General features: G+C 34.6%; 1 protein-coding gene across 6 annotated transcripts in view; it reads left to right on the forward strand.

Annotated features, from left to right (window-relative positions):
• The window catches only part of Rbcn-3B (WD repeat-containing protein Rbcn-3B), a 92,222-nt gene extending 82,587 nt beyond the window's left edge, over positions 1–9,635 (forward strand). For all 6 annotated transcript variants that reach the window (XM_072299708.1, XM_072299711.1, XM_072299712.1 and 3 more), the window contains 3 exons: positions 451–603; positions 1,352–1,639; positions 2,399–9,635. In XM_072299708.1, coding sequence (XP_072155809.1) covers positions 451–603; positions 1,352–1,639; positions 2,399–2,581 — 624 coding nt within the window. In that variant the 3' untranslated portion in view covers positions 2,582–9,635. The remainder of the gene's footprint in view (positions 1–450; positions 604–1,351; positions 1,640–2,398) is intronic.
• Positions 9,636–13,438: the final 3,803 nt, after the last annotated feature.

The raw sequence follows: 13,438 nt of genomic DNA on the forward strand, positions 1-13,438 counted from the left end.
CTCTTTGAGAAAGGAAAATGAGAGTGAAAATTATGAAACATCTTAATGGAGATGTGTGATTTTGCACTTTGGCTGTCCGTATCTTTCTGTGTATTATGCACCATAGTGTATCTTTTTATTTCTAATTGAAGTAAATAACTGAAGGTTTTAGCTTTTGAATGTTTAACAGAGGAGTCAGTTACAAATTTGTTTAAAACTAAAATGTCTAGCTTAAATTCAATAGGAAGATCTATTCTGAGAAATTGTTGATTTTTTTGAGGGAAAAGTGTTTTTGGGCAGTGCTTGGTTAAGATATCAATGGGAATTGAGAAAGAAGGTCAGCCACACCCGTAATAGCATAATTACTAATTCATTATTTTCAGAAAGGAATTTGCAAAAATTTGTACGTATTTTTGGGTAGTTCTTCACACTCAACCAACAAAATGTAAAACCTCTGTTCAATTTTTTCAGGTCGCACGATACAACACCATGCAGCAGAATGCGCAGACTTTGAATATAAATGTACATAATTCAGTTTTGCATCGTGCCAAACCAGAAATTCTTAGAGCAGTTGAACTTCTAATCGAGAAGATGCATAACGAAATGCAAGATCTCTTGATTGAGGTAATTCTTTGATTTTTACCCATCGACCTTTCAGATTTCCTGAAGGAAACAATTGTTTTTCTCTCAAAGATCCTTCCTTATTTATCAATATGTATACATAAGTAAAATAAAATTATTACTGCTCAAATAATTCTAAATGTATGCAGGCTTTTCCCGAGTTAGAAAGTTAGATTTTACTTTGAAAGAATCAATTTTTGATACTGAAAAGCAGTTTGAGAAAGGTTTCGGAGTAATTCATTAGTTTTCAAACAAGACAATGATGGATGAGCTCTTCTGTTTTAAAATTAACTGATTTACAAGATTACTGATTTAAGTACGAGAATGAGTTGAGTTCGTCCTTGCAAGATTTAATTTTGACCTGCAAAATGAGCTAGATGGATTTTTTCGTAAAGAAATAAGCAACATATCAAAATTCGATGCATGAGAGATTTGATAAGGGTGTATTAGCTCTCAAAAAAGACCAATTTGAGCTCATTTGATTCAGCAGATCACAGACTTTAGTGATTATTTGAAGAATTTGTGGAAAGTTTGCAGAGTGATCTAATTCATATTTTTTCTGGTGCTCCATCCTATGCTTACAGAGTATTATATATTCTTAATTTATATAACACAGGGTTATGGATCTCATAAAGTAATAAAAAAAGTGTTATCTTGTATCAGAGGCGAGCTTTGTGTCTTTATATTTATGCTGGTCCACATTACTGTTCATAATCTTTTCAGACTGATTCATTGATCTGTTTGTTCCTAGGTCATGGACATAATTCTCCATTGTGTCGATCCGGGGCATTTGAAAACGAGTGGTCTGTCAGAAATCTTCCCGGCTGTTACTCGTTTCAACCAAATTGGTCACTGCACTGCTACTCGTCGAATTGCTGTTGGGGCCAAAAATGGTGCCATAGCTTTGTACGAACTTCGCTCATCTAAATGTCAGATGATAGCCGCTCATGGAGCAGCCATTTCAGCCTTAGCTTTTTCGCCTGATGGCAAATTCCTTGTGTCATACAGTTCTGGAGAAAACCGGCTGTCATTTTGGCAGGTAAGCATTACTCCTCTTATTTCAATTTCATATTTTTCATCCAACAGTATCCTAACTTCATCTTAAAATTTTCTTAGCTGTCTCAAGGAGGCATAATTTTTAGGATCCATGAGGGCTTTTCATCCAGCCAATGTGAAGCCCAAAATTCAACCATAAGCAATGGTGCAACAGGAAATGAAGTGCGCAGAAGTGTTTGTTATGCGCCACACTTGACCTGCGCTCCTCAAAGGATGGATAAGGGCAATTTTTGGGCCCATTCTAGCTGAATTTTCTTAACTCTAAGATTTTTTACTCATTGGAGGGTTATATTTTATGAAATTGATTATGCTTTGGTCATTTTCAGATGTAATACTGGCCCCAAACATGAGTCTGAAGCCCAATTTTTGCGGAAATGCGGATTTTTCGGCATACGACCGCAAATCTACAAAATCTGCATTTTTCGCCAAAACTGGTGTTCAGACTCGTGTTCAAGCGAGTAGTAGACCTAGAAAGAGACCAAGAATGACCCAATCATGATAAATCCTGTAAAATATAAACCGTCAATGAGCAAAAAATCGTAGAATTGAGAAAATTCAGGATGGGCTTGAAAACGGCCCTTATCAATATCCCTTCTTTTAGCCAAAGCCTGATTTTTTCACCAATAGCTTAGTAAAATCAGAACACTGCTCCTTAATCCATCACTGTAAAACTAACGATTATTTCCTATTATCTTGACATAAAACCAGCTCACTAATTTCAAATGTGAATTTTAATTTTCAGACATCAACAGGAATGTTTGGTCTTGGCAACAGTCAAACAAAATGTACAAAATCCTATAGCACATCACCTGTAGCTGAAATGTCAAGGTTAAACCCTACACGACTGCCGAAACTTATCTGGATGAATAATCGTACTGTTACTTTAATGCTCGCTGACGGTTCAGAAACACGGTTCAATGTCTAAGGTCAAAGTTGTTTTTGTAAATTTAGAGGATGGATCTGTTTTCGCAGTAACTCGTTTAACTGCTTCTTTGTTGCTTTCTTTATGACAATAACTTTGTCCCCTTATTGTTTCATTCATTATTACATTGTACATTATTGTTTATTGTTTAAATCCTGTTTTATGTTAATGTTATCTGTTTGCGTACTTTACCAGTAAAATTGTACCGTTGTAGAGATTTCAACAAGAAGAATAGTCCGTAAAAATGGTTAAGATTTTTTGAATCTTCATATCTCTATGTTTTATTTGATTTTATTATTTTGAGATGGAGCTATGAAAGTTTATTAGCCTAGAGCATTTATCGTTAAAAGTTAAGAAATAACTGCAAAACTGTCTGAATGGAAGGGCAGATTTATCTGCATTTAAGATTTCAAAATTTCCTTTAAAGTTTTATTCTTCAAAAGTTCAACGTGCAACTTAAAGGAGATATGAAAATTTGATAGTAAAAGTTGAAATGCATGTATCTTGATCGAGTCGTTTTAAGATCTTTCCCTTTGCTTTAATTTCTCGAAAAAAACATGTGGACTTTATTTTTTGAAATTTCCACACAATATTCTAGACAAAATGGAGAATAATCATTAAACATGACACAAAATGAGGTTTATTAGCTTTCCTTTGAAAAAATAAAATTTAACAAAAAATCCGTATCATTACGAATTGAGGTACACGTCTTTCAACTTTCACCTTTGAATTTCTACTTTGCATGGTATGTGCTCAAGTTTTCAAGTACTGTGCCACCAAATGATGAAGATGTTTTGGTATGGAGGCTTTAGTTTTTTAATGATCAAACGAAAACATCTTATAAACACTTTGCACTATTTATAGTTCTATTTAATAGTGAAATTGTCACAGGAAGTTTGAATTCTATGGAAATGCGTGGAATAGGAATACCCAGCTACTATTTTTAGAAGGATGGAGAGTGCAAAAATTTAGAAAGTCCGTTTCTTTAGTTGAACAATTCTTTTTGCCTCAAACCTCAAGCTTGTCTGCTCCCCACTTAATGAAGATTTCCAGAAGAATTTTTAGGCATAGAAAACCCCCATTGTTCTCTTCTATTCAAGTGTTGAACTAGTTCCCGTCTCAATTTTATCAGTAGTCATTTTTGATGATAGTTTGGCTGTTTGTTAAGTCTCTGAATGTACCAGCGTCCTCCTGATACTTCAGCATCATACTTTCTCTGAAATTACCTAAGCCTTAAAACTTGTGTCAAAAAATTTTGATCGGAAATCGTATTTAGAAAACTAGAGGGAAAAAGTACACACCGTTATAAAGGTATCATGAAAAATATTTTCAAACCAGAAGGTTCTCTGTTTATGCCGTTTGGGAAATTTGTGCAACCATGGACCCACTGATTTTTTCTCCCGGCTGAGACGCAAGTATAAAAAACCACTAAACCTGCAATGTTAGGAAAAAATTGCAAAAAACACAGTCCAGGTCAAAACATTTTACTTAAGTCAAAACATTCCTTCCCATTTCCATGTTTTCGAATTGGAACCTAATAAATTTCATCGTGCACTTTCCTCCTATTAGACTGATGAGTGGATGTTAAGGTAGTTTGCAGTAAACCAATTGAATAATGATAGCAACCACAACCATGCCTTACAGAATTAGATTTTTTTTTGTATTATCCAATTTTTATAACCATGTTTGCAAAAAATTAGCAAAATTTAAACTTTCAATTTACTCTTATCATCAATGAATGTAAGAGGTAGTCCAGTAGATGTTTGATGCTTTGCTGTATAGTGCAATAGTTGTAAGTTTAGACTAATGAAGAAAATTATATGGTTCATCCAGAAAGAACCCTTCCTGACATTCTTGGCCCAGTAGATAGAATTGTCTCTTTGAATTAAATTACAAAATTCCGCACCCATGAGTGAAATGAGATCAAAATTGTCTCCCTCCTTTCCTCAAACTAATATCATCTGAATTAATGGAAGCGGCAAAAGCAGTGATCTTACCGCTCACATTGATGGCCAAAGTGCAGAACTACGTCTCTCTGTTTGCAACGTTGCCGATTTCCTGTCTTATTTTATTCTTTCGTAGGAAAACTAGTCCAAGTAATTCCTTGAAAACTCCCTTGTTTTTCCCTCTCTGTCAGCAGAATATTTTGTACAGATTTCAAGTTAAAAAGTTGGCTTGTTTCTCCTCGAGAAAATAAAATAAGAGCGGAAATTTTGAAACACCACATTATGTGGTCTTACACCCTGGCAACCCATACGTACCTTCTTTAAAACTGAATAAAGGGACTAACTCATAGTAGAAAGTTGTAAAAATTTTCTGACGCAAACATTTTAATGTGCTTAAAGAATGTTACCCATGTCTCTCTACATGAGTATAATGTGAACATTGAGGAATTGCATGTCATATTTACTGCTGATTGTGTAGTTTTGCAAAATCTAATTTTGAAATCTTCATGTAAGAAACCTTGTCAAATGAAATGAATAATCCCTCTTTCAGAAAATTATTACTTTTGCAAAATCAAAAATGCAAGTCGTGTCTTGTGATAAGTGACCGTTTGGTTTTGTTCTACGAAACTGTATTTAATTTTAGATTTAATGAGGAGTGAGAAATGTTTAAGAAAGGTCATTTTTTCTTACTTAGTATCAATCAATTTGCTTCGAATCTAGTTCAGTTAAACCAATCAGTTCTACGGTGTGAAAAATATTTATGCAGCAAGAAGAGATTTTTGAGACTCTGTGTGGGATTTTCAGTATGATTTTGAAGTCCATCCCTAATGGTGTCTTCAACAGTCTGCGGCCATGGGGGCAAAATTTGAAACCCTTGTTAAAAAATAAATGAACTTTTCATGGTTCTCAGAAAGGTGAGCAGATGCAACAATTTTTGCTTTCCTGCTCATCACTTCCCCCCGTCGATAGATATCAAGCATGATAAAAGGGTCACTGTGAAATTAAAAAGAGAAAAAAAAGTAACATTTCTCTTGGTTCTTCTTGATGCCTCTGTTGTCCAGTCATATTTTAACATGGTATAGCCAGTACTCTCACTTTTTCTCTTTACTCTTGTTTGTTACTTCTGTCAATCGTGGTCAGTAGAAAGTGTTTTCTCATGTGTATAATTGTAAATCACCCTCATGTAAATATGGATGTTATAGATTTTGGACTTGTTAAGAAATCCGAGTTGTCAGTGATATTTTGCTTCTCTTGACATGCTGACTATTTTGTTGTTTGCCAGAACCAGCTACTATACTCTGTATCCTCTTTGTGACCATACTGTTAATGTTTTAGAGGAAGAAATATACATGGAGGTATGGGAAAGTCAACCAAGACACGTTCCTCGAAAGTCAGGACTTTCGTAGATTTGAAGAGAGTGCTCTTTTAAATTGTTTTTTAATACTAAGTAAGAATCTATTTTCTTTAAATATTGCAAGCTCTAAGTAAGCATTTTTCATTCTAATTTTTAGGAAATAAATTCGATTACCAAAATGGACCATCTCAAATGACTGTAAGCAGTATTGTGTGCGTGAAATTTCAAGTCAAAGCTGGAATTTAATTATTTTTTCCTAGTGGAAAATTAATATTTATTTTTAAAAATTATATTGAATTATCAAATGATATTCTTGGTGTTTGAGAAACATCAGTTTCCTCTTTGTCCACTTTTAATGAAAGTTGCCGATCTTGATTACGACAAATAATGAGGAGCAATAGTGGATAAAATTATCCTAATTAAATACCAAGCTTGACGAAAAATTTTCCTTGAACTGAAGCAATGTTGCCATAAAGAATTATTGAGGATCCCTGAATTTTCCCTGGCCAAGTTTCCACGTATCAAGAAATAACTTTTTTGAGAAGTGTTAACAATAAAATGAGTTGAATGACACGTAGTTGCTGGTAACAGCAACACCACATGCATTTCACAAGAAATTGAAAATAATAAGGGTTTCTATAATTCAATAGATCACTAGTGCCAGAATAATTGTAACATAATTTTTTTTTTTGTAAGTATTTACATTGAGGAGAGGAATCAAAGTATTTAGAAGTGTCAATAGCCGCAAACCTTACATGATTCGTACTGACAGGTCAAAATCAATTGCATTGGATTTGCTTTTAGTTTTTTGTTTTTTCTCGTGTTGTGTCTTACAAAATCAGGCTCAAACAAAGTAAATTAAGTATAAACCAAGTCAAGCCCTCAAGCTTACTTTTTGCACAGCAAGTGAAGTGCTGGGTGCAGAAAGAGCATTTTTTGGTCGCGGTGTCTCAGGATCTCCGTTAACATTTCATCCACCATAAGTAAAGCAAATGCATGGAATTTGTTAAAACTTTTACTGAATTTTCTTTATTATTTTACAATTCTGAAAAGAAAAAATTGAAGAAAATTCACCCAATAGTTTCCTCTCTAAAATGTAAGTTAGCATAGGAGACTCTTAAACACTGCAACCAAGAAATTCCCTCTCTGCACTCAACGCCTCATGTGTAACTATCATTCTCACAGCACATTCTCTAGCAGGCATTAGACAATTGCATTTGATTTTATGGAAATATTTGATGTCTGTTAACATTTCTAGAATATACAACAATGTTTTCATCCTAATTTGCAAATTGATATTGATTTGAGGTACCAGAATCGTCAAATAATTTTTTTTGAATTCACTGAAGTTAATCAAGATAATTATTGAGGTTAACTACACAGCTGTCAAGGCTGTCAGTAGTGTAAAGCAAAATATTATTTGCGATTCTAGAACTTCGCCATAAAAAACAAATGTTTTCGCTTGGGCCAATTTGATCTTGCGCAAAGCAATAGCAATATCAGGATGCAGCAATGGTTCAGAGAAAAATGCCAGAAGACCAGATCAGTACTCAAATATATATTGCTTTTAGCAAACTCACTATTATAGCATTTGTATTTTATTTTGATTAGTTACTTTTTTAAAAAACCATTGAGGTGTACTATTTTCAAAATGTATCAATTTTGATATGGCATGAGAGTAAAGAATTTTTTCTCTCTTTTTCTCTATGGTTCCGAACAAATCAGTATTATAAAAATTCATCTTTCTAACTCAATTTTTTTTCTTTTTGCATTTTTCCCTAGTGATAAAGTATCATAAAAAATTGTGTTTTTGCAGCTGAACATTTTTTTTTACTTTTTTTTCTCAGCTGCTGAATTTTGATGTACACAAAATCCACTCCTGCGGTAGACGCTAAGGGACTCCTATTTTTCTCATGTTAAATTAAAAAAGCTTAGCTCTAATCTTATTCCTAAATTTAGGGCCAACCTATCATCAGGACTGCATAGGGTGGACACAGAATCTGGAATTGTAATTTAGTTATGAATTTAGCTTGCATTTTAGGATAGGACAACCTTTCTATGTATTACATTCCATTTGTGTTTTTATTCCTAAGTTTTGTTTTTGTCTTTTACGTAATCTGAATTCTAATTTCAAATTTTTGTCTGCTGACTTACTATACTTTCTAATATCTGTGAACCCCTGCGCAAACACTTAATTTTTCTCCCTTTTACCAAGAAGAGGACCTTTTTTTTTTCATTTTTGGTACCTTCTGTTCAAAAACATTATCCTCTCCCCCTTTACCACCAAAAGTAACACAAAATTGAGAGTTTCCATTTTTTCTGTACAAATTTTACCCACCTGAGGATAACTGCTTTTTTTCTTCTTTTATTTGACCTCAACGGTTGGTAATAAATTATTGTGTTCACTACTATCTAAAAATAGGAAATATTTTATTCGATACCTAACTAGAGAGAAAAAGTAATTAAGATTGTGGTGGAACGATCAGGGGGTCAGAATTTGTGATTCCTTGCTGCATTTTAATGATTTTATTTCAGTTTCCTGAAACTTTAAAGTATGGGTATGAAAAAGAATTGGAGTAAGAAATTAAAATATTGGTAAAAATTTATCATCATTATTATTATTTCTATATCATTTATTTTTCAGTTTCTCTTTATACATCATTGTCCCTGCATCATAAGCAGAACGTTGTAAGTGAGTTTCTTTTAGGTGTATCCGTTCTGGAAAGACGGTGAATTAGTAAGGGGGAATAAGCTTTTATTACAGAGTTACAGGATTAGGAGGATCATGACCTTAGCTCTAAAAATAATTTTATTTTATGCATCAAAAGTTCATGGTCAACTTCAAAAAATGAAAACATAAAGTTTTCAAGTTTCAATTGTTTCCATGTCCCTTTCTTCCTTCACTTTATCTTTCCTTCCTGTTTTTTTTTCTTCTTTTTTTCCTTAATATTTTCCTATTATTTAGCAGTATAAAAACTGCAGGATTCTACTTTCCTTCGAAAGGAGAAAGAAAAAGTATGGGTGTGTTTTATGGAACACGATGTATGAGACTTTAAATTCCTTCTTTCACTATGTACTCTAATGACGTAGAAGTATCAGATTAACGAATGTACTCTTATTAGAAGCACACAAAACCTTGTCCACATAGAGAGCATAATTTCTAAAGCTCCAGTTGGCTTTTCCAATGAAACAATATTTTCATTTTGTTTGCAGAAAAGCTTACTCCAAGTCTTCAAACCCCAGCCAATACCATTTTTTGGTATAATTTTTCACTATTTTGATGTGAAGTAATGCAAAATTTACTTTTTGATTCTTCTGTGTAGTTTTTTATAATCCAATCACCATTTTTTATCCAAACCTGCAACCAAAATTTAAAAAGCAGGATATTCAGTTTAAGTCTTAAGTTGAATTTAGCACTTAACTCGATCCAATACCACAATTTTCCTTTAATAAGCAGTTAAGGAGTTAAAAATCAAATGTACCGTATCTTTTGAAACTTTTAAGTGAACACATTTTATTAAATAAAACACACTCTATACTGAATTTCTTACGCACTGTTGTGTTGTTTAATTTAAGATGATTTTGTGATTTTGGACAGAGGATTTTATAATCGCACGGCAAATAAACAAAAAGAGAATATGAAAAAATGTGTAAATCATGCTGTCTCTAATTTATTGAAATTATACCAATACGCATTGTATCATAAGTAATTTGTTGATATTGTTATGTTACATAAAAAGAAATTCACAGTTATTAATTGGTGCTTTTTCCCTATCTCTTCCTCCCCGTTTTTTTAAAAAAAACTGTAAAAAAAAGTAGAGGTTGCAATCTGGCTAAAATTTTTCCTAAAAACTGTTGTTCAATAACATATTCAAGGGGGTTTGTAAATCAGAATATGCTTTTTTTACAATTCTTAAGTACCAAAATTTGGCAAACGTGTTTTACAACAAAAACACCGATTTCTTTATTGTTGCAATTTTTTTAAATGTAGGTATAAAGAAGAATCGGATTCAGAAAAAAAATTACTAACGAAAAAAAGTGACAAAATCTCTCATTTCCTGAGAGTTTATCTCTAATTTTGTCGTCTTTATGAGATACAATGGACAGCACCTTTAATTAGTCGAGTTAAGACTATAAGAGAGAAACCGAACACCGAATTTGGCCTGGAACGGCGCGGCGCAGAGAGCAATCATGATGAGAACTTGAGATGAAAAAGAGAAACCCGCCGCGCGGCGGTCGGCATGTAACACATATTAGCGCCTACAAGACTGCATGAATACTTCACGCATTGCGTCAAAGACAGTGCGCGCGGTCAGCAGCGGGCGGCGGGAAACGCATAGTACCTACAAGACTGCGTGAATAGTACTTCACGCATTGCGCCAAACACAGTGCGGTCAGCGCGACGCGGCGGCGGAAGTTAAAATTATTGAACCACACATTTATGTTTGTTCTTTCATAATTTTTCGTTTATTTCATATAAATGGAAGGCCTTGTCCACGCAGAGATAGGTTTACGGATCGTTCCGTAAACCTATCCGTAAGTTAAGTACTTAACTTTTCCGCCAAGTTCCGTGAACTTTTGCCATTAGCGTTGACAGGGCTTTCGCAAAAAATGTGTCCAACACGAGTAAACGCATCTTATACACCCCCCCCCCCCTCCAGCACGTTCACTTGATGGTTTTTATTGATGTTTCCAAACGAATGAGAAGGAGGCAGCCAATTTCAGGCGGCCCACGGCAAAGTTAGTAAATCTGGCCCTGAAATCAAGAAAATCCGCCAGAAACCCCCATTTTTCCGGATCCGGAAATAAAGGTTCGGATTCCTCCTTGTAGAGGTTAAATGTAACGACTATTTGAACGCTTTAACTATTTTCAATGGACGACAGTGAATTATTAACATAGGAACATTATTGCAGATAGTTGAATGCAATACTCCGTACTTACTTCTCCCCCATTTCAAGTTTTTCCTAATTATAAAGACTCCTTGCGTCTCGGTTCAACTGTGTCCAATTGTTTGCACGTGTGTTATTAGTTAGCAAACTTCGAGCGTAATTTGATTAGATTAGAACACCCGGTGTTGTGGGGGCTCGTTTTTTTTCAACGGGAAAAAAAACCCGAGTTCTTGTTTTTTCTGTCATTGAAGCTAAAGTAAACTCATGGTATTATTCTACTCATGGAGAAACTAAGGGGCTCTGAGGACAAGGCGTATTTAAGGACAGTTTTTGCTATTTCGAGAAACACGTGTTTGAACTTTCGAAAATTACATGGATCTCAATGGCGGAAAGAAAGTTCAAACTGACTTTTCGATGCTTTGAAATTGGAATTTTGGGGCAAATTTTTCACAAAATTTGCATCCAGACTAGTTTCACTTGAAATCATTAGTATCTCATTTGTTTCAGAAACTTGCACTTACGCGCCTTGTCCTCTTTATTATCATTCAAATTGCGTTCTTAAAAAACGTTCATTTTTAAGTAGTCTCATTAGGTATACTTATCAGCTCAGTGATTATGAGTTTAATAGTCGCGTGTGTATAGCCTCGCTTAATTTAATGTCGAAAAAATAACAACACTGAGGATGCGGGCTAATTTTTTTTATTATCAATGCTCTATATCAGAATATTCAAATTGATATCAGTGGTTACGTCATCAAAGAGATCCTCCATTACAGCGAGTTGCATTCAAACAATAAAAATGACATCACCCCTTTCGATGCCACCAATGAGAATAGATCGATGAATGCCGCTTTTTCTGTGACGAGTAACAAGTGGGAGAAACGGCGTATCAGCTTTTGGGCGTTGCCAAATTTCCTCTAATTAAGTATTTAGTTATAAAAAAGGCGATAAAAATATAAAATAGGTTTTCAATGACTTTTATAAAACGCAAAATAAAATTGTACGGTAAATTTTCCGAAAGACTTTAGAAAAAAGTTTAACTTTGAATTGAGGGAGCTTTCTCGCGCAAGTTGTGAAGAAATTAAAATTTTAAAATTTAATGTCTTCAAAAAAAAGCTCTCAAATTTTCCAGAGAATTTGTGTTTTATGCCGAAGAATTAGGCAACGCTCGTGTTATCATACGACGTTTTCCCTTAGCACGGTAGCGAAGGATTTTATGCAAAAACCACATCATAACTTCCCGTTTCTAAATTGGTTGTCTTCATACTGCCACTCCATGAATTCCGTTGTACACAAAGGGAATGTCAGATTTTCATGTTTTGGCCTCAAAAAAATCATGACATTCCAGGAAATCAAATCAAGAAAAGTTTTACTTTTGACGCAAAGACCCATTTTGACGTCGTTTCATTTTAATATGGAACTCGGCCTTTGTCTTCACAGGGTTATGCGGTCTGCAACACTGAGGCATTGAGATTGGCCTTATTATCAAAACTTTTTCCGAAACTCAGACAAATCCAGTTGATTCAAGCATAAATGACATGCTCGATACTTGGACAAGAATTCGTACGATACACCTAGAGCGTCCACGCAGTAGCGGATCGGCCAGAGTCGAAGGTATAGAGTTCGCCTTCAATTTTGGATGCAGGCAAAAAAACCATCCTCAGAGTTAAAATAGTTGCGTGCTCGAAATCGTTTCATTTTTGAAGACTGCGTTGACATGCTTTAACGTATCGTTATCATTGTAGGTGTATTGCTTGTTCGTTTTCAATACAGGTTGCTACACTTAGAAAACCATCAAGTTTACGATGTTGTAAATGTCTAGTCATACGCACTCTACTTTTCGAGCAGAAAACTCTTACAGTTTTGTTACTCCTTGAAAACTTTCCGTGATTTTTCCTTTTAGCGTCGAGAGTGTACCGTGAAATTTTCAAGTGATTAAGTGAGATGAGTCTACACTGGAAGTGAGCGGTCATCTAGATATCTAACAAATTTTGCTAAATTACTGGTTTCACTTTGAGGTTTTGGCAAAAAAGTGATGAAGAAAACCCAGAAGTACACTTCAGCTGTCTCCACCCGTAAACGATTTTGTGAACCCCAAAATTGAGCTAGAGTCAGAGTAAGTACAGGTATCCCAAAGGAAGGTATTGTATTGGATTATTCAAATTAATGGGTTGGTATAGGTAATTTTCGCGGTCGGGAACTTGGCTTTAATTCGGGGTTTACATAAAAAATCTGTAGTGAATTAACATATGAGATGTGCCTCTCACGTTGATCTGTTTTTTGCCTACAATATAAACTGAACCCAGTATTTTAGCATAGTGTTCGACGTCTTAATGTTTTCGTAGCCCTGTTTATGGTATGAGTTGTTGAAATACTGATATTTTTTGAGTCATGATTTTTCAGAATTCAGCCTTGCATCATCGAGAATTCAAAGGCGGAAGTGACGACGGCACAGAATGGATGAATAAAACCAAGGCCTTTCCGAAGGAATGCGATGTCTCACTGGAAGCAATCTGATAAAACCGGATTAACTGTTTGTCATAAAGCTTGATAGTGATGCGTCTCGTTTTTTTTACTCCGAAGTGGAATGGATGTAATCACTCATTACTGCCTTGACACCGTCATTTGCCACCAAAATTAAAAAGGAACAAAAGAGAAAGAAAAGTGATGA

The sequence above is a fragment of the Bemisia tabaci genome, chromosome 4 (genome assembly GCF_918797505.1).
Source record: "Bemisia tabaci chromosome 4, PGI_BMITA_v3".
NCBI classification, from domain to species: Eukaryota; Metazoa; Arthropoda; class Insecta; order Hemiptera; family Aleyrodidae; genus Bemisia; species Bemisia tabaci.